Source organism: Wasmannia auropunctata, unplaced genomic scaffold, assembly GCF_000956235.1.
Source record: "Wasmannia auropunctata unplaced genomic scaffold, wasmannia.A_1.0 LD335983.1, whole genome shotgun sequence".
Classification (NCBI taxonomy): domain Eukaryota; kingdom Metazoa; phylum Arthropoda; class Insecta; order Hymenoptera; family Formicidae; genus Wasmannia; species Wasmannia auropunctata.
In genome coordinates this window covers 91,281-113,183 of record NW_012026907.1, presented here as the reverse complement: position 1 = coordinate 113,183, position 21,903 = coordinate 91,281, and the positions used below count along the sequence as shown (strand labels likewise).

General features: G+C 37.9%; 1 protein-coding gene across 1 annotated transcript in view; it reads left to right on the top strand.

The window, feature by feature from the left end:
- LOC105454561 (collagen alpha-2(IX) chain-like) overlaps positions 1-21,903 on the top strand; it is a 49,358-nt gene that overhangs the window by 3,680 nt on the left and 23,775 nt on the right. The window contains exon 2 of the mRNA XM_011697237.1: positions 18,442-18,531. Coding sequence (XP_011695539.1) covers positions 18,442-18,531 — 90 coding nt within the window. The remainder of the gene's footprint in view (positions 1-18,441; positions 18,532-21,903) is intronic.

Below are 21,903 nucleotides of genomic sequence, written 5' to 3'. Positions count from 1 at the left end.
CCCCCCCGGATTCTCATGAAATTTCTCGCGCGTTACAACGCGCCACCGCTCGGATAATCGCGCGGATCCGAATGCCACGGCCTCGAATTCATTTCGATGTAGATTCGTTCATTTGTTCGTTCGTTCGTTCGTTCGTTCGTTTAGCTTCGTGCTCCGTGCGAGATCACGAAATTTAGAAAGTGAATATTTTGTATTTGCATGTTTGAAAACAAAATTAATCCAACGGCGACGCCGACGGCGGCGAGGTCGTGCGAGGGTTTATTCGAGCGGACATTATGCGGTCCTGTATCGCGTTACGTGTTTCTCTCGCGGGTAATTCCGGCGCGGCAAGCGGCACAAATCAATCGATCGAATATCACGGATTTCATTAAGATTCAAAGCAGCTGCGCCGTTGCTTAGATTACAAGGTGTAGGATTTCAAACGGAATAGTACCATTTTCTAAAGACGGCGCGCGGCGATTCTCTTCCCTTCCCCGCGTGCGTCGTCGGATTCCCTTGATCCTTTATCGCACGGAAAACGCAGATAGCGTTCACGCGCGCGCTGCTGCGACGAAAGGACTCCGCATTACGTTTTATCGCGCATTACTTGTATAGTTTCCGCGATCGCATTGCCGATAATTAAAAGCTGGCAGAAAGTCTTACGGAAGCTGCCTGTAAAAATGGCCATTATACATCTAGGTCGTAATAGTAATATCCGCGCCGCGTTCTTTCCACATAAAATAAAACCCGGTCGATCAACAATTAACTTTTTAATAGCACTGTCGCGAGGAAGCATTAAATTCCGCTATTTCATGCGCTGACCCATCTGACTGAAACGTATCGGAAACTAATTGGGCTTTTTCGATAGATTAACGCGCTTCATCAACTATGCGATCGGGAAAATTTGTAATACGCAAATAAAGCGATGAACACAACTTCATTCCGTGTCTCTTAATCCCGTCGTTTTACAAATATCATTGATCATTCATGTTCGTAAATCTCCCGCGTGTAAACTACCATAGATATATTATTAATTTTTTAAATAGCTACGAGAAAACACAGCAAATATTTAGAGATAAATAATAAATAATAATTGTGTAGCAATGGCAAAACACAAAATCATTTATACGAAGCAAAAGTAAAGCAAGAATAAGTTCCCACTTCGGATTATCTCTTTGAAATAAACGCTTTCGCTGCTACTTTCAGCTAAGAGCATCTGCTCCGTTTTTACAACATTTACGGTGATCCATTGCATACACACGTGTATGTGTGCAGCATATGTATAGTTTGGAATTATTTCACATTTCACCTAATCATAAATAAGCACGCAATTCTATTAATATACGCGCGAGCATTTGCCAAAAATATACCATTTCTTCTCTACCGTGAGCTTTCGGACGCGTCCTAAATAACGGATCAAACATTCCGGCCTTGTACGCGCCCCGGCATGTGTGGGAAGTACAATTTGTCTGCCCCGACATGCCGGTGGGGAAAAAAAAATAGTTTCCGATTGAATTTAATGCTCCACGCTGGCTGCGTACACTCCAATCAGCCGGAGTATCAAAGAGCGAACCGGGGCAACCGATAAACGATCGAGGGCGAGAAGAAAGAGGGGGAAGGATGAGAACGGACAAAGACGAAAAATGCGCGCGTGCGGTCAAAGAGCGATAAAAAAATAATAATAAAGGGAGAAAAAAGATTTATCAAGGTAGAGAAAAGAAATGAATGTAAAAAAAAAGCATTTCGCGTTAATTCAATCTTTGATTGTATACGATGGCATCGTCGATCGATTAATCGGCGATCGATAGACCTATACGCTCCTGCTCGAACGATATGTGGCGATGCATCTTTCGCGAAGCACTTGCTGCACCGTCCGACATTCAATCTTTCTTCGACTTTACGTTTCTTTTTTTTTTTTTCGCTTTGTCCCGTCTAATCGGCTTACTTGCGATACGAGCAAACAAGCCGCGCTACTTGAATGGATTTTATTACGTTAAATGAATAAATCCTCCACTTTATTCGCCGCGCCAGTTCGTAGTCGTCCGTTTTAATTCTCGCCCGGAATCATCCACTCGAATTCATTTTTCACCGCGAGCGACTCGCGTCATGTACTTTTCAATCCTCGATTAACGCCCAAATAATAAAATACATGCAACGCACGGAAAGAAGATCCACCGCGGTGATTTTTATACGCGATACAGACATCTCGTTTTCTCCATTACGGCGATAAACTGCCGCGCTTCGCGCGCTAGGTTTCGAGCCAATGGTTTCGTTATAAATAAGCCAGCTCGCCTTAACCGTGTCCAATTTATACGCGTCCTCCCCCCTCCCCCTCCCTTAAGGGCTCGATCCGCGGTGTATACCGTAAATATCCCACCTATTCCCTCGCTCCCGCCACTTTCCAATCTCTTTGCCACTCGCGTTGTACGGTAACACGCGCGATAATACGCGCTTTACATGGAAACGATGAAGGATATCCAAGTCCCACATTTCGTTGTAACGGCGAAATGTCAAGCGGCATGAACACGTAACGAAATTATTCAGCCGCGGCAACAACGTAATTATTGTACTGTCGGCCGAAATAGAAAGCAAATCTTGAAAAATGTGTAGAGCTTTCCTGTATTCATTACCGTGAATATTGCAAATGAAAAGGTATATCCGCCAAAAAGTGGAGATCTTGAAAGATATATGTGGCTGATATCCAAGATATCTTATAATTAAATAAAATGTTGGCCGTAGTGAAAAGAGATATCTAACAATAAGTGGAGCCCATACATTTGCGAGCTGCTCATTTTTCTGCATTCTTGCAACAATGAATTATCAAGACGTACGTAACGTAATACATAAACCGATATATAATTCAATTACATTATATACACGTAATTGTTATCCTGTCTCTCGTCTTTTCTTTATATAAATAAATTGGTATCAAGTTTCACTAAATATAAAGCTTTAATGTACTTCTATAAAATATCCGGGAAAAATATACATGAGATATTCACTTCATTTTCATGAGCATTTATAATGAGTTATTAGAAATCCATATGTCATAAAATACTACTTTCCGTACGTCGTAAAATAAAAGTGTATGAAAAGAGAGCAGTCACCTCGATCAATTACAATTTTTTTTCCGATTTTTTTTTTATCAATCGAATTTTTACTTATTTCTCGAATTACACGAGAATGGGCTTTTGTTGTTGGTTTAACGCGGAACATATTCGCGATAGCCGCTTTGTCTTTCATTACAATGGTGCAGGGTTTCGCGTATTCTTAAATTTCTTCTGAAAACGGAGACCGTTTTGATCGAGGGCCAGGTATCAATGTACAAATCGCAGTGGTCAATTTTGCAGTACAATGGAAGTATTCTTATCCCGCAATTTTGCGTATGAATTTCGAAACGAATTCCGTACGAACTTCTTTTAGGTAAATATTAAATTTCACATTCCTTTCTTTTAGCTTCAATAATGATAAAAACATTTTGTCTCTCTTATGTGTACCAGTACTTTTAATATCATCTAGAAAAAAAATGCTACTCTCTGCAATTAAACAAGATGTGATTTTAAATGCTAAATATATAATATTCTATCTATGCATTCCATTTTCCTATTGATACTCGCAATTTATTAAAAAATATTTTAGCATCAACAACTTTAATGATGTATGTTGTTTTTTTTTTTCAAGTTTAAAATTTTAAAAATTAAGTTATTACGTCGAAAAATTACAAATATTACTTGGTGACATTTGTTTAATTTTAAAAAATTTTCGTAATAACTCTTTCACAGAGTTAAGGATTGTTAATAGATTTTATTTCACGTTTGCGTAATCCTTCCTTAATTTGATCAAGCCCAAAAGTCAGAACAGAATCAATCCGTAGGGAAATGCATCTATGTACCTACCGACCTCGATTCGAACTTGTTGCATTAAACAAGCCTCACTGCACTGTCCATGGATGCATCGAAAATAGCAATCAACCACATCAAAGACGAAACTTCGCACGTGTAATCCGAATTCCACATAGCGGGACTTGAATTTCGTAGGGTTGGGGCTGGGCAATTGCTGAGGCACAAAACGCATCTATGGACATTTACACGCGCCCGCATGGACGAGATACGGGACAAAATTTCAAGGGGACGCTTTCAACATATTTTCGATGAAGAGTCCGCGGTCGAAAGAAATTGAAAGCGTCTGTCGATTTACAACGAATTAGAATAGCATAAATCATACGTTGTAATTGCGATGCAATTTTATGTCCTCGGGATGGTATAAATCATATTTCTCCCGAGATATATTTGTGGCTAATTGCGTCCAATTATAAATCCTTTTGAATCGGGTGTCACGGTTGTAAAAAATTTACTTGATGTAAGAAGTTATAACGCTGTGCAAAATGAAACGCGAGAAATTAACGAATATAAATTAATTCGGAGATTACGGCGCCACGGCGATCTGTATTTTTGATAAAATAACGTGATATTGAATTAACGATAAATTCTCTCTCTCTCCAAACCGAATAATCTCTAAATTAATTTCAACCGAGTAGTAAATAATAACGAATATAAATTCATATCACTAAGGATACAATCATCAAATATTAATTGGATCGGCTTGTTATCGTGCAATAAAATCATCAATAAAATAAACAACTTTGCATTAACTTTCCTCTGTTAATTCACTTATTGCATTATTTGCATACTTCTCTGTTATTTCTTTTTTTTATACCTATATACCAATCGACACTGTATGCATTTAAAGAGCTGTATAATATCAGAGACCGTTAACGTCGAATTTATTACGTAGGTCGATAATTACCATGCCCGATACGTTTCTGTGTCTAAACAACAGAAACGCCGGGTATCCTTTGGAACATGCCGTTAATCATGCGATCCGCCCTAAAGTTTGCTTAGACTCCGGCTCCCGATTAAGTAAAGAGGTTGCGAGAATATATATACAGGGGGATCCTGACACGTGATCGTTAAGGTTTCAAACGGCACGTATAGAAGATGGTTTTCGACGTTGAGGCCACGGTAATTATCCAATCCCTCCCGAAGAACATACACGAGCTGATACAATCTCGCATACAATCTACTTTCGATATGAGAAATAGCGCCGGCCGATAAATCACGCGACACGCTTCATCTCGTATACGGAATAAATGTTTTTTTGCACTCTATTTGAATATCCCTGTTGTGGCAACGCGATGTCCGGGCTTTAGCAGCTCTACTTAATGATATTGACGAAAGGTAATATCGTTGAAAAAAAACAAGGACAATTCGATGCGACGCGATGGAAACGGCGGTGATTGGAAAATCCGCTGCTAAAAATTCCGCTGGAAATATGCGCGCACGATATAACGACAAGATAAACATTTCGGAAACGGATGGGGAACCGTTAGAGCTGCGGTCCCGCGTATTTTTACAATAAACGAGATTTCCAGTGCGCTAAACCGATTTCTTAAAAAATATAACTAATATACCAATGGACAGGTGTAATATACATGAGGAAAAACAATTTTTACGTTTGTCCGCGACATAAATTATTTGTGTCTTTGCTTTAATTCTGCAGCCATCCACTTATTAACTGTTGTATTTATCGGTAATTTCCGATATCTGTTCTGAAAATAGCTTGCCATAATTAACTGAATAAAGTTATATTAGCAATTCAGTGTGCACTTATTTATATTGAATAAATTAACATTCTTCGAATTGCTAATATAACTTTATTATATTATATATATACATATTTATAATTGCTAATATAACTTTATATACATATATATATATAATGTGTGTGTGTGTGTGCGTGTGCGTGTGCGTGTGTGTGTGCGTGCGTGTGTGTGTGTGTGTGTGTGTGTATAATGAGCTATTAATGGATAATCAATTCAAATGCGCTTTTTTTATGAATAAATGCTAACTAAATCCCAAATGAGATCCTAAAATCAGTCCCTCATGTTCTCCCACAACACTGGCGGTGATTAAAAGCAATTTCAGAAATTGTACCTTCGGCGAGATATATACATATATGTTATTCTTTCGATACTAATAAAATTTTTATTAATCCCAGGCGAGGGATTAATATTTTTTCGTGCATTATCCTGCGTTTATTCCAAACGAAAAAGCATTTTTAATGACATCATTAATTGACATAGTAATGAACGTTGTGTCGCTCCCCTTCCTTCTTCGAATGATAAAATCCGAAATAAATCATTCATTAATCGCGTTCACCCGGTAGCCAGAAACTGCCGCTTCGATATGGTAATTAAGAGTTGCCCCCGGGCACGATTTAATTCGGCGAAACTCGGCTGATCGATTCGCATCAAGCGGAGACCGGAATTTATCGGCACTTAAACTAGCCTCCCGTCCCCACCTTTTTTTTTTTAATTTTCGGCAGTTACGCGCGCGGTGCTCGTTAAAGTGTTGGAAATTCCCGATAATGGTACCGCGAACGATCGAGTCAACCGCCAGGCACGAACCGTTAAAAATTTTCAGCGGAGGGCCATTGCGCTGTCCGCGCGGTCAGCTTCTCCTTTTTTTTTAATAGTCCGAATAATTTAATCGAAGAGTTAATGAATGCCTCGCGGTGAAATGCTCGCGCGATGATATTACGAAACTTGTCATTTTTTTTTCGTGTGTCGCGCGGAAAGAGAGAGAGAAAGGGGGGGGGGACAGCGGGAAAGAGTGGTCTGGCGCAGAATAACATCTTCCTTTCCCTGCGGCTTGGCCGACGCGGCGGCGTGGCTTAACGTCGCGATAACACTCGTGATTTTATCACTTAATTTCCGCGCCGAAGAAATACCTATTCGCCGCGCTCGCTCGCTCGCGCGCTCGCCCGAGTCGACCGTAACGTGAAATCACGACCGTAATATGGCACCCCCTGCTCGCGCCGTCGCTGAAATTGCCGAGACATAAACACGCGGGGCGACACGTAAATCAATAAAGCGTAAACGTCTGCCAAAGAATCGTAAAAACGCTCCCCCGCCGCCGGTCTCGGTCCAGCACCCGTCGTCGGCGACGAGAGGCGAGGAGGGAGGGAGGGAAGAGGGGGAGAGGATCCAGGATTTTCAATCTTACTAGATCGATAATCGGAGTGCTCTCGAGAACTACGAGAGGACTCACCGTGGGGAGGACGTAAGGAACGCGTCCCGTCATTTTCGCCCGTCATCCTGTGAAAATACGGAGGATTCTTTCCCGTATATCTGGGAAATGGAAATGGACTACCGATGTTGGATAACAGGCAGCGCGCGGCTGACTATCGTCGCGAAGTAAAACAAAGTTGCGCGAGCGTTATTGAAATCTCGAGCGAGAGCGAGCAATTCTTGCCCGAATGCGCGCGCTATCCTTCGACGTCCATTATCCGCCTCTCCGCCGCCGGAGAGAGGTATTTTCTTCGAGATATAAAAGATCGCGTCGCGTAAGAAAAGACGTATTTGCAATGGCTACAGCCGCGTGATGGTTCAACTTATTGAAGTAACATTATTAAATTAAGATGCACATTGAAGATGAATTAAGAGAGATGATCGAAAAATTTCATTTTAAGATCAGATTCCGATGATGGATTTTTAAAGCTTCTTCTCTTAAATATCGCGAGTCTCCTCTCAGGGAAATGTTTCGCTGTTCCAGCTAGAATTCTAAATGTTACACTTAAATTATATCGCTGTTTTTTGTATTTGCTAAAAAATTGTCTGTCATACGTAGAATTTTTAGTAGCAATATTCTAAGAAAATATAGGATTAAACAGCAGAGAAACTTTTTTGCTAAATTTAACAAATAGTTCAGACATAATTTCTGTCTCTATTATCTATATTGATTAAATACAAAACATGTGTGGTATTTTTCGTACCTAAATAATTCTCGCTATAATTGCAAGATTACTTTTTTTAGTATCGAGTCGACAATTGAGAAGAAAAAAAAACTGTCCGCGTGTAACGTTTCTTCTCTCGATATAACGTTATATCGCAATAAATTTATTTAATCACTACCGTTCTTGCTTGACTTTAATCGTTCTCCTCGAATGACAAAGCCGCGTTTGAAACGCGAGGATTATAAAAACACACAGCAATGCGAGATATTAAATTCGCTCGGGGAAAAGGAATTGCTTGTCGATATACGAAGACCAATTTCTCCGATGATAAGCGCATTTATCTTGATCCCCAGGTTCGGCGCGTCTTTTATCGCGACACAAATCTTGCGGTTAATATCGCTTCTCGTCGCGCGACCCTCGCGAGTTATGAGTTTCTCCTTGCCCCATCCAAGCCCCGAACAACCTAAGGAAGGACGGCGCGCGCCGGTACTTTTTACCTAAGTATTAACCGCGACACGGAGGAAAAATGGCAGGGCGTAGTGAGAAGAAATGGCAGTGTATTCCCGCGATCTCATCCAAGTTTCAGAGAATTTTTGGTGATATGAAAGTACAAATGTATACCTACACCCGCGCGGCGCTCGTACTGCACGCTCAAGGGGAATTGCCCGGGAAGCGAAACAACAGCACCGATATAAATCAAATTTCTTCCGGAAATATTGCGACTTCTGAGCGATGTTCCTGGCGCGCGGCATGAAATAAGCTGCACCCTAATTCGCTCGCATAGGAAAAACGGTCAAAGAATCGTTGGGTTTCTATTCAAATGTAGACTGCTTTTTGCTCCCTCTATCTATAAAAAGAATCCTCTCGGAAAAATATTTGACTAGTCTGGGGCAGCTATTGGAGGAATAGGAAGCTGTATTTGGAATCATAATTGACTACTTCGACATACTTCTATTATAATTTAAAAAATAATGGGAATAACTTACCATTGCATTTTGATTCAATTTAGTCAATTTGACGGAAATAAGATATCGTGAATTAGACAGGTATCTTGAACTTTTATCATATGAATTATGAAATATATATATTCACGTTAATTTTTATTTCTTTTACGTCTTAAAGCAAGCTGCAGAATTTTAATTACGTAATAAAAATATGTTATAGCAAAAGAAATACGTGAACTTATAGTTACGTTGAAACATATTGAAAATCGCTAATGAATGTAATATAGAATCCGAAAGAAGTGAAGAGATCTTAAATAATAGAAGAAATGAAGAGATCAAAAGATTTCAACGTTGGGGATCGGATGTCAAATTGGTAACGCCCGAAGCGTTTAAATCCGTCGATGAATCCACCAAAATCCATGCTAATAACGATAATCGAAAATTTGGCTACGGAACAAGCGCGGGCTCGTCCGTGCCGGCCAATTCGCACGAAGACGAGGTGAGAAAAAGGCCCAGCACGACATCGGCGGATCGTTACGACAGGGTCGATCGGTATCTCGCGGCGAAGGCGTGAAGATTGGCTGATCCTGAGAGCGGCGAAACAAATGGGCGAGAAAAGCAAAGAGACGAGAGTGACGGCAGCGAAAATCACGGCGTTACCCGCGCGGCGCGGCGTGAGAGAGAGAGGTGTGTCGGATCGTGAATTCTAATCATCGAGGGTGGTATTTTCAGCACGATACCGACGGTTTATTTACCCGACAAATTTACGGAACGAATTAAACACAGGTACACGACTTCTAATTATAATCGGTTAACCCGCGCTAGTTTAATCGAATCTTTGAACAAGAAAATAACGGGATTAGTTTTAAGCTATATAATTGGCTCGGTGTAGTAAATGTGTTTAGACAGTAAATGCAATGTGAAATGAATAGAACAGTACAATATTCTATTTCTCTCGCTGCAATAAATAGGTATATTGATTCTGCGACGATTGCAGGAAATGAAAAATGCGAAATGGATAACAATATTATAACGAAAATATATTTTTGATACATTATTCCAATTTGATCGAATTTATAATAATGGCCATTTGAAACAGATAATTGAAAAGTTCAACCGTTTATTTTGTAAAAATGAATCAGTGGAATCGTCACTTTCTGTTACAACTGCGATAAACAGTGAGTGATTTCAATATTATTTCAATGAAAATTTATTAATTATATAAATATATTGAAACAATGAATATCACTGAAAGACGGTGAGTTTCAATTCTCAATACTGTTTGACAGTAAAATTCACTGTCTTTTAGTGATATTCATTGTTTGAATCAGTGTATCACTGAAACAATATTAAAATTTATTGTTTATCACAGTTATAAGTACACTGAAAATCAGTAAAATCAAATTTCCAATGATTCACTTTTAGAGAGATAGATAACGATAAAAAAGAATAGTATTTTTCAATAAGAGACAAATTAAATATGCATAATAAAAGTGTCTGATGACCAATTTTCGAGAAGATAAATTTGTAAGCGTTCGTAAGAAATTAAAGATAAGGCATTCTTATTGTACAAAAAACTCCAAATTAAGTTCCAAAGCGTGACCGATACAATGATTATAAAACACTTGCGGTAGAAAGAATATATAATTGCAAATTAGTAATAATTACAAAAGAGCGAATTATGTGAATCTCTGATAGTGAATGTCACGACGTAGAAGAGCGAGGCTGTTTCTCATTCTTCTGACGATGGCGACGACATTTTAATTTCATGGGACGTTAAATACATTTTCGAAGAAAGAGAGAGAGAGAGAGAAAGCAAAAATGAAGAGTCCACAATGAGGAGAGAAGGGAGGAGAGAGAGAGAGAGAGAGAGAGGAAGAGGGGGGTCGAGCAAAAGAGATAGAGTGACTGTTCTACGAGTCTCGGGAATACGTGTTCTCCGAGCTTAATATAAAGTCCGTGTGGCTAATCCAAAAAATTCGCAGTTTAAATTTCACATAAAAGACTCAACCAGCTTTTCCAGCAAGAATTTTTCATTATCTGCATTTTCGCGTAGCTCCGAAATCTCGCTTTAACTCCGCTCGTCTTACTTCGTGACTATATTATTCACAAGAAATACAAAGCGATAACATTAATTCGACGATAATAATAATCACTCGTTTGGCGAATGAATTTTTCAAGACCGATATGACAAATCAAAGGAGGAGGGAGCATTGTTACGTCCTTTAGACTAAAATCAAGTGGGATCAAATATAAATCGGAGTACCCAGACGTCATTCCGCGATATCCCAATCAAACTTGGAGCTTCCGTATGAATTATTCATACTACGATCTGACTGAAATATCGGAAATACGTCATTGTGAAGTCCGCCTGACTGGACATTGCACTGGAAATCTTGAAAAGGTACGTCCCTACGTTCCAAGCATTCCATATTCAGTTATTTATATTGAACGATTAAAAACGGTCTTCCTTTTCATTGAAAGTTTAACTGCGGAATTTCGCCGTGCGTCCCTATAAGCCCTTACGTATGGGAAATCGATAATTCTAATGAAACAGAGACAATTTTTTCCATTAAACTTTTAATAAAACGAAGTAAAGCGTTTTAACCGCGCGCGCGCGCGTCTAGGTCTAATAACGGAAAATGTTTAAAAGAAGTATCGAATGTTTAATTAAAGAGTCTCCGTCTCCGAGAATCGAGAGCGAGTTGGTAATGTATAAAATTTTTATGGTACATCCCTTGCGTAAAATTTTAGAAGCAATCTCTATTAATCAAGAGCCGCGAATGCAGATGAGACGACTCGCGTCTCTCGCGCACGGCGTTCACGAGAATGTAAGTCGCGTTCGCACGTGCCACATGTAAATTTGCTCAGACACGGTTAAACGCACGTACAGACCGCGTGGGTGCCGATAATGCCCTTCTATAAAACACAAGTGTATCGAAAAAGGTATAAAATTCGACGGAGAGGGAAAAAAGGGAAGGAGAGGAGGAGGGAACCAAAAAAAAGAGAAAAAGCCTCCAAGTGCGCTCGCGTAAATCGAGTTACCACGCACTTTATTTCCTTTATTTTGTGACTCGCGGCAAGTTGGAATTATCGTTATTTGCAGCTCGCGGCCATGAATTTAGAAGCAGCCTATATATACGCCTGTACCTGTATACCCGCGCGACGATAATTCGTCGTTACTCGCAATCGGGAATAACGTTGACCCCGTGGATCTTACGGGAACGCAAGGGTTATGACGAGAATAGAGAACGCTGTACGCGAAGAAAAGCTACATAATCTATTTCTCTTCCATATAGAATATTTTTTAAATTATCCGATCTTTTGCTTAAAGCTATATGTTATTTATATCATTAAATAATACCTAACTGTTAATTTTTTACGTTTAGTCAAAAAGAAAAAAATTCTTATTAATTTTTTTTTCCCCACATTATTATTAAAAATTGCATAAACTTTTATTCGCGTACGTTTTTCTAGATCAGATATTTTCCTCTGCCAAAACAAAAAGTGTCTTTTATTTAAATATTTGATTTCTAATATAAAATTTAGTGGAAATATGAAGTCGATATAGAATCCCTGTAGGAATCTCGGGACCGATTTAATCAATACGGCTTTATGTACGTATACTGGCGCGAGGCGAGACAGGTGCGCCGATTTTTCAGTTTGCCCTACTATTTAGCGTTGCGCAAGTGTAACGGGCAAGTTCCACAATCGCATCACGTGCCGTGGAATTTATATTTCGTCAAGCCCAACCCTTCTGCAGCCCCTTATATATACGTCACCTCACATAATACTCTGTTTCGGAAGATTTTATAACTCTCTGCTCCCTTCCCTGCGCGTGTACAATTCACGCTGCGCGTCCATTCGTAAGTGAAATTAAAAAGATTTTTACTGAGATCTCGTGTCTCACGCGAAATACGTATTTGAATGTGAGATAGAAAAGCACTGAAAAATACACAGTAAACGCCTTAGTTTACGAATTATTTTTAATATCTATATTTTATCTCAGCGAAACAAAAATATATAATAATTTTATTTGCTCTTTGTTGAGATTATTAAATATTAAAAATAAATCGTACATTATTTTCGCAATTTTTAGTAAAATTAGGAGATACTGCTTTTTTTTAAATTAATAGCAAACTTTTACTAAAATCAACTATGGCATTAATTAAGTTATAAGAGCTATAAGAGCTAGAAGCTTAAGTTATAAGAGCTATAAACTTTTTATAATCTAAAATATAATTTAAAAGAAGAAAATAAAATATTACCTATTCGATTCAAGCCAAATTTGACTCTCGACATTTTATTCTGATTTCTTAATCGCTCAGATATATTGAATATCCAATTTAAAAGTTAAAAAATAATGATCTGTCATTTTCTTCATCGAAGCGAAATCAAAATTAACTTGAAACTGATTTGAAATTAATTCACCCATGAATAACGCCGTATTTTTTTTCTGTATTTTCCACCAATTCTGAAGCATTGTGTGTAGAATATCTTTTGTTATAAGATATAATACGGAGCTATCTCCGAAGACGGATTAACGTATTGTACGACTAATACTCCCGTACTTTGGGAGCCCTAACCTCCACTCGATACCGTGAAATATCCACTGCAAATGCAGCGATATTTTATCCCTCTATATCATCGAATATTTTGGGCTTGTCTGTGATCGAGGTCGAGTGCTCTTTCCTTCGAGTGCTCCGCTCTCGAAGATACGTTTATTCGATACCGATTCCGAGAAATTTCAGGAAAATGCCGATATTTAAGCCAAAATCAACGGGCTCTGACGAAGAACGAATACCAAAAAAAAAAACCTTTAGGATTACCAATGCGTCTATCTATCATGCATATGCGGCGATCTTTTTACAAAGCTCAATTTCTCAATTTAAATAAATTCTCAATTTAAATAAGTTCTATCTCTTGAAGATATCGACATGCATGCATAAAGCGATTAACAATGCGATTAACAGTGCAATATATTTCGTGGAAACAAATTAATCACACTACAACGACATGATAAGTCAATCGAATCGATATATAGCTTTTGATATCTGTGCATACTACTGTAGATTTTGATATGAATACCATGTTCAATAGGTGCGTTTATTTGCCGTATGTTCATCTATGATGTGATATATACTGTATCTGATGTATATGAAATTATCCCGGAAATTGTAGTATGAACTGATAGCAAACGTACGAAATGTATAGTTACTGTGTAGATCAGATAAATCTAATTTGATCAAAATCGAAATAAACACATTTCCAATTGAATGTTACTGGCATCATATTTCCTCTGTTATTGTAAGGTGCTTTCTCACGTTTGCATACTATTCAAAGAAAAGTTTTAAATCAATACGAAGCGCAAACCATAAACAGAATATCTACGCAAGATGTAGATATTTATTATCATAATATATTTATATGCGATTTTGTTACAACGAACAATTATCGATTTATCATGTTCCTCATTATGTATAGAAAATTCTACCTTTCAGTGAAATTGATTGAATTTCAACATTTTCAACTAGAGAAGATGGAAAACGTATTCTTTTTCGGCTTTGTTTCAAGATACAAAAACAAATTATTTTAATATTTAATATTTAAAAACAAATTATTTTCGTATTTTAAAATTTAGAAATAAATTATTAATAAACATGAATGGATAAATTATAAAAGATTAATTAAAGATTGTAATATTAATGCAATTAATAATCCTTAGTATTTACAAATACAAATTAGCACATTTTTCATAACATAAAGTAATTAGTGTATTTACGAAAATATGTGATCGTAAAATATTACTTACTCTTCTATTACATGCATTTATAACATGTGCGTTGTATTTTGCTTACATTTTTGATAAAATTTATTTTTTAACTTAAACATTAATTTTTCCCTCCATGTTTTAAGAATATATTCATTTATTTGTATTGCATATAAACATATATCAAATATATTTATTTAAATATTTCTGACTCCAATCTTCATTAGCCACGTCATTGACGTGTATTAAAATTATGAAAAATAGAAAATTAAATAAATTTTTATTTAATTTTTATTTAATTTTCTATTTTTTATATTTAATAAACTTAATTAACTATTTCTGACTCCAATCTTCATCGTCCATAATTTGTAAATACCATGAAAAATGGAAAATTAAACAAAATTTTTATTGAATTTTTTTTATGTTCCAAAAATCAGTCAACGTTTTACTTTTAGACACAATTGTATTTTATTGTTATTTCGTATGTCTCATTGTTTTTTACTATTTAACAATGAACTCGACAATTTAATAAAAAAATTGTACTTGATATATTAAAATTAATATATCGTAACTTAACATTCGCAGTTGCATTTTTCCTAAAAATCCCGTTTAAATTTGTATATAATACTGGAAGAAAAATTCAAGAACAATAGCTTCATCATATTTCTCTTTTAAAATTATTCTATCACTCTTTATCGAATATACTCCAGCTGTAAAATATTTTCTATCATATTTTTTTTCATTTCTATACATGAAGGTTTAAATCTCCAATAAATTTCAAGCGATTTATGACCTGATAATTGTTATTCTTTTCATAATGAAATACCAAAATGTGCCAGTAAATAATCGAATGTGCCAAACCAGTTAATGATACGTCGATAGCGATAAGCCCTATTCTGTGTATGAGCTTTGTGCATGTGCATTCTTGTATGCACAATGGATCGACGGACGTTACACATATAGTCCGGAGTTAAACATTGCGCTAATCTGTCCTATCCCATCCATTTCAAGGCAATGGATCTGCGAGATGTGATATCTGCCTGTAGTATTCACAAATCCATTACCTCTGGTTGAAATAAAAGATTTAACATTCACCGATACGACGCGCAACGGCGAAATTGCAACTACGTTGCAATTACGATGAAAGATACGAGTATAAAATCCAAATTAATGTAGCGTCCAGAGTAATTAATATTCGAAAAGGTAATTATTACACGCGTCGATTTCTTCGTCCGTCTTTTAAATAGATTTTTCTTTTATTTATAAGCTATTAGATTTTCCAAATAACTTTTTTTCTCGAATTCTTATCGCCAAATAAATAGAAATGAACGATTATTTCAGTAATAGATAATATAAATAACAAATTACATTTATTCCGCGGTTTCGCCATCGCCCGATACCTTCCAGAGGCCTCCTCCTCACAGATTCCTTCGTTGCGCTCACGTCACTCGCGAAAATACCATTAATTACGATCTCGCATTAATCACCAAAATATAACGATCGCGCGGTACTTTGGGCGGCATTTCCGACATTAACCGTATGCGACGTGGAATCTCGCGAAATACATGGAAATTTTATTAACGAACATATCACGCCCCTTGTTGTTGCTTGCATTATTCGATTTGGCACAATTCACGTACTGCTATAACGCATTCTGAGACGGTAATGATACTCGAAACAATAACATATTAAGTACGAAGCGAGATACGCCCGAATCCGCAAGAGAGCGTCGTATTTTACAGTTAAAAAGTTAGCACATACTCCCGTCAAAAAATATCTCGTGAAGGAAGAACTTACAGTTTCCATCCCTTTAATTTTAATTTAATCGCTACATTTCAATTAAATACTTGTCACCTCGCGAAAGAAGTTCGAGAAGTATATTAATTTCGCAGGCAAATATACACGTTAACCGTTGACAAATATGGACCGCATTTTCGGCTGTGTGCAGCCGTCCCGTGTCCTGCGCGATAATGCAACGGCATACACGGGACGAGCGCGTCGCGTCATATACGCACACACACACACACACACACACACACACATACACACACACACACACACACACAAACACAGGTCTCACCGCGTGAAACGATAACAAAGCGACTTTATGTAAACAACAGCGCGCCGCATGCCGCTAAAAACAAGCGCCAAAACTGTGAATGAATTTGTCGCCGCTAAAAGGTATTTAACGCGCGCTACGAGAGATAAACGTGTGCCGAATACTGTGCCGCGCGTGTGTATACTTGTACTCTCAAGCTAATTAATTTAATCGACAACGGACATCACTTTCCGTTAAATCGCTCGATTAGGCTGCTCGCGTATTCATACCGCACTGCCGATCCAAAAACGACGGACGCATTATATTTTAATTCGGCGAGAAACTCGATGCGCGATACGGGACACAGGCGGGAATTACGCGCAATTACGCCGAATTACTCGCTCCAATAAACGATCGTGTGCCTATTTGTTCCAGTTTGATATTTACGAGCGGCTGCAATAATTTTTCCGACGGTAACGTAAAACAGATTTCGCATGGCGAATTTTTCGCCAAATTTAAACGCAACGTTGCCATTCCGGTATATACGAGAGCGCGGTAATAAGACACGAAACGCCGCCTCTTCAAGGGATCACATAACGAAATCGTAGTGATTCCTCCTTGCATTAATTTATAAGATTTCCGCGTGTATTCCGCCAACATGTAGGAAACGATCCTTTGCCGCTGGTGCTTGCGGCAATCACGTTTTGAGAAGTAATACGACGGCGGAGCGACTCGTGCCCGCCACCCGCTCGAGTCTCGCCACGCAAATGGTATACCGCGCGGCGCGTCAAAGAAACACCAAGACGGTTGCCGTCTCGGGATATTCCCACGTTGCACTTCTATATATTATAACTAGACTACTCTCTCCGTGATCATTTTTGAAGCTAAGAGTGGGTAGCTATTTTTTTTTGTTTCAATTATATTCACACTTTTTATAAATCACTGCACGGACGGTCACTGCTCAGGTCAAAATTACAGCTCGTGGTGGTCAATGAATAATATTATATTCTTTGAAAATTTGAGAAAATAGAGATTACTCACCGTGAGGCGAAATTTTTATATTTAATAATTTATCTTATGATACTAATGAGGTAATGCTTCTCACGTGTGATACATTCAGATCACGTGGTATACTCACGGATATATAGTAACATATATGGATAAGGAACCATGCAATGTCGACTCGGGTGTACTTCTATCTCTTTCTACCACATGTAAAATAAGCAGGGTGTGTAAGTAGTTAGTATATATAGAAGTCTGTGGATTCTCGGAAAATTAAACGCACTGCCGTGTACGTAAGACACGTGTCGTGCTATCGTTTACATGCCGACACTTGAGCGAACAGATATGACGTGAGACGCTGCGTCCTCGAATATCCTCCAGAAAGCAGTCGCGTCAAATATCAACCTTACATTACTAATAGAAAATTTGAATTGCTGTAAATTATTTAGTTTTTTAATATAAATTTGGATTAATTAATTATTTCACTTAAATAGTTTTACTTGAACAAAATTGTTCAAGTTATTAATATCTATTTTTTAAGAGTAAAAAGTTCATCTTAGTTTTGATTTAAAAAAGTATTTACGTAAATTAACATAATATTTTCTATCATTACTTTTCCTCATTCAAACTTTTACATCAGAAAAACGAAATAATATTTATACGATTTTAAGAAATTTAGGATTTCGTGATTATAATGAATCTAGAAAATAAGATTAAATCGCCGCCAAAAAGTGCGACACCTTAATCTCATTTTTCACCTTGATTTATTAAAACAAAACTTAAGCAAGCTCTTAATGGATTTCTGCATTATATAAATGTTTTTAGCAAGCAATATTGCGCCCGTTACGTCGAAGAATATCGTTCGAATCGATAATTTGCCAGCACTCATTTATTAATGCCACGTATTTTTATAGTTTCCAGCAGATGATGATGAGCTCACTTCTGGTGATTATGATGTCAGTTTATTCGACGGTTCCGGTTCCGGCGAGGCTGATTTAAATAAGGTAGACGCCTGCCGCAAATTGGGCACTGACTTTTCTAAATTGATGCTACACTGACAATACACGCATTAACTAATTATCCGTTGTATTTATCGCTCAAACACTAACTTATATAAGCGTTAATGTGAAGCTTGGGTAATTTACTAACGGCTAACGGGTTTGAAAATTCGCGTGCATGGGTATCGCTATAAAAAAATTGTACTATGAGAAAGCGTTAATATATGTCTAATAATTTAAATGCCAAATTTATATCAATAATAATTTATAAGTTATGCTCAGAGAAGAGAGTCTCTAATACATAGCCTAATATACCCTAAATTACAAAAAATATATATAAATATAATTGAACTTTATTTCCTCTTTATTTTTTACACGTTTCTTCAAGCACTTTAAGAAAATTAGTAAAGGTTATATTGTGATTACATTATGATTATAAGATTATATTATGATTTAATTTTGATTAATTTTGTTTTTGTTTTTGAAGATTTTTTTTTTAAGAATTCTTGAAAGAGCTATTCTCTAACAGAAAGAATGAGAAAGAAAACGCTCGCTATCGTAATTATATTTTACAGACATCATCAGTTACAGTCCTCAGTTATAGACAGTGCAACATTATTCGTATTGAATTATTCATACAGGTTGATTTATGATCTCGTTTTATGATTATAATAATAAATTATGATCACATTTTAGAATTTGAAATATAACCTGATCGTTCTCCTTCTCGTCTATTAGATTAAAACATATTATAATATTATATTATTTCTTAAGTATTTACCATCCAATTCAATTACTGGTTAATTAATAAAATAATTACCTTATCCATCGTGTATATGTATAATATATATGCACATATAGATAATCCTCTACAAACCCTTATAATAATCCCTTATAATAACTTAATTTACAAATTATTGATTTTATTCGCTAATAACATTATGGTTTATACCTTTCAAATTAACTAATCCTTATAATGGAATGAAGTTTTAATGAGAACTTTCTTAAAAGTTGTCGGCTATTAGGAGAAAGCCCGGGATGGAGGGGGGAAGAGGAAACGAGAAATTAGGTTACGCGGGATAATCTCGTAAATATACCAAGCGGGATAATCTCGAAAATTCTGTTAGGATCTCGCATTGGCAACTTTGCTTACCCCGAAATGTCCTGCCGCCACTCCATCTTTGCCATCCACTCGCAGTCATTACAGAAGTTGGACGTGATCCGAATGAAATTTAGGCATACTTCCGAAACAATGCGCGTATAATTTGTATCAAACCAAGTTTTACCTTTAAAAGAAACACGCAACATCCGCGAGGATCGCAGTAATATCCGGAGTATTGCACTAAAAGTAAACTAGATTCGGTTACGTTTCGGGTACACGTTCACAAAGTCACGTGCATCCTGATTCGTGTAATCTGTTGTACAAGCGAAAGATTAATTTTAAGGAAATTAATCCTCGAGAAGAGGACTGCTTTCGATAAAAGCGGTTTGCAACCATAATCGAATTTGGCAAATGATTTTCGAAAACTGAAATTTGTCTTTCTCGGCACCTTTTCGACAGTCCATTTTATTCCATCCGGCAGTTCTATAGACTCTTGCAAAACTCGCGTATGACGCAAATGTAAATTGCTCGCACAAATATGAACGGAAAAGAAGAAGAAGAAGAAGAAGAAGAACTATCTCTGATACACTCCTGGGAACGAATCAGATGCGCGCGGGTCAGCAGGCTAACTTCCGCCAAGCTGCAGCGATGCGTCTAATGTGCCGTGCACAGAGAGGGAAAGAGAGACAGACGAGGGACTCGCTTTTCCCCACCAAATTCGGTAATGAATCGACTACGATCCACCACGGGTATATATACCGCCGTGTGTATACTGCCTTTCCAAAAGTTGAGGCGGTAGTTTGTGTCACAGCGACTGGTGAACCGTATCAGACCAATAGCATTTTGATGAACTCGTCTTCGACCCAGTTTGCCGATGCTTTTACCGTTTGCTGAATTCATTAGGTCGACACGATTCACGTAAGCCGCGGTGTTGCACTTCATCCGCCGGAAATGATTGTCAATTTTTCAACTTTGCCAGACTCACATGCAAAAATATGATGCTTTCGCTATAATCATTCACCTTTCCAATACGTCGCGACGTGCAGTAATGAATCTATACTATATCTAAGTGATTGGCAACTGAATATCGGTTTTAAGTGCAACATGAGTATTAAACGCCACTCACTTAAATAGTATGTCAATTACTATATATTTCGTTTGCTGATTTTAACAGATAATTGATTTTAGTTCTCAGTATCTAAAAAATGAAGACTACTAAAAAATTAAAATATTCCTTAGTATATAAAGAGATGTTAAACTGTCTATTACAAGCATGATGCTGATTTTTTTTTAGGATCGTTAACATTTTTACATTAAGTCTAATTAATGTTATACACATGAATATATTATTGGTTTTCATTTCGATTGAATTTTAATAATCGTAATTGCCTGATTTTGAGAATCATTTCTTTTCATGTACGACGATCGCGTACGTATATACAGTAATATTTCGGTATATATATTTCGGTTAAAGAAAAAGCCCGTTTGGGCCGCGTTCAATGTTGAATGTAGCTCGAAGAAATGCTACTTGTGTTTTCACTGCCTGGTAACCGAGCGGGAAGCAAACGTTCAATATTGTAAGGTAACATCTAACGATCAACTCCGTGAGTCGATCCGACGTTTATCCGGTCCGACTGCAGAGTTCACGAGATACATCGAACAAATAACGGTAAATGCGTATTCTTATGATAGCAATCCCGCATCATCCCGAATCCTTCGCGGGGATCCACCCGCTTGCGCTCTCCCGGCCCGGAAATTCAGTCTCGAAGTTCAGCCGAGCGGCGCGGCGACGGCGGCGGCGGGCTCGCGCACGGGGGAGCTTTTCTTCGCGCGCGCGGAGAAGAGCGGAATTTATTTCACCCGTAAAATCCCACTCTCGCGGAAAGCCCCGGGAATGTACGGTAGCGGGATGCAAAGACGCGGTCGTGCATGGGAGAGCTGATCAGGGTGTACGTACCGGGTGAACGATTTCGATGGTAACGCTCGGAGTCCAAAGCGTTCGCGCGCGCGGGTTAGCGACGCGACGACGTGTCGTCGCGACCGGAGGAGTGCTACATATATACGTGCCCCTGTGGGCGATCGTACGGGCAGGTGTTACGGTGACGACCGTTTCCTTTGGTTGTATGTACGTGCGCGCGCTCGCGTAATTCCGTTGTGGAACCGTGGTTACCGTCAGCGAGGAGAGGGAGGGGAAAAAAAGCACGAATTAAACATGACGAGCGGTGCGCAGCGCGACTGGCTAAAACTCTCTCTTCTCTCTCTCTCTCTCTCTCTCT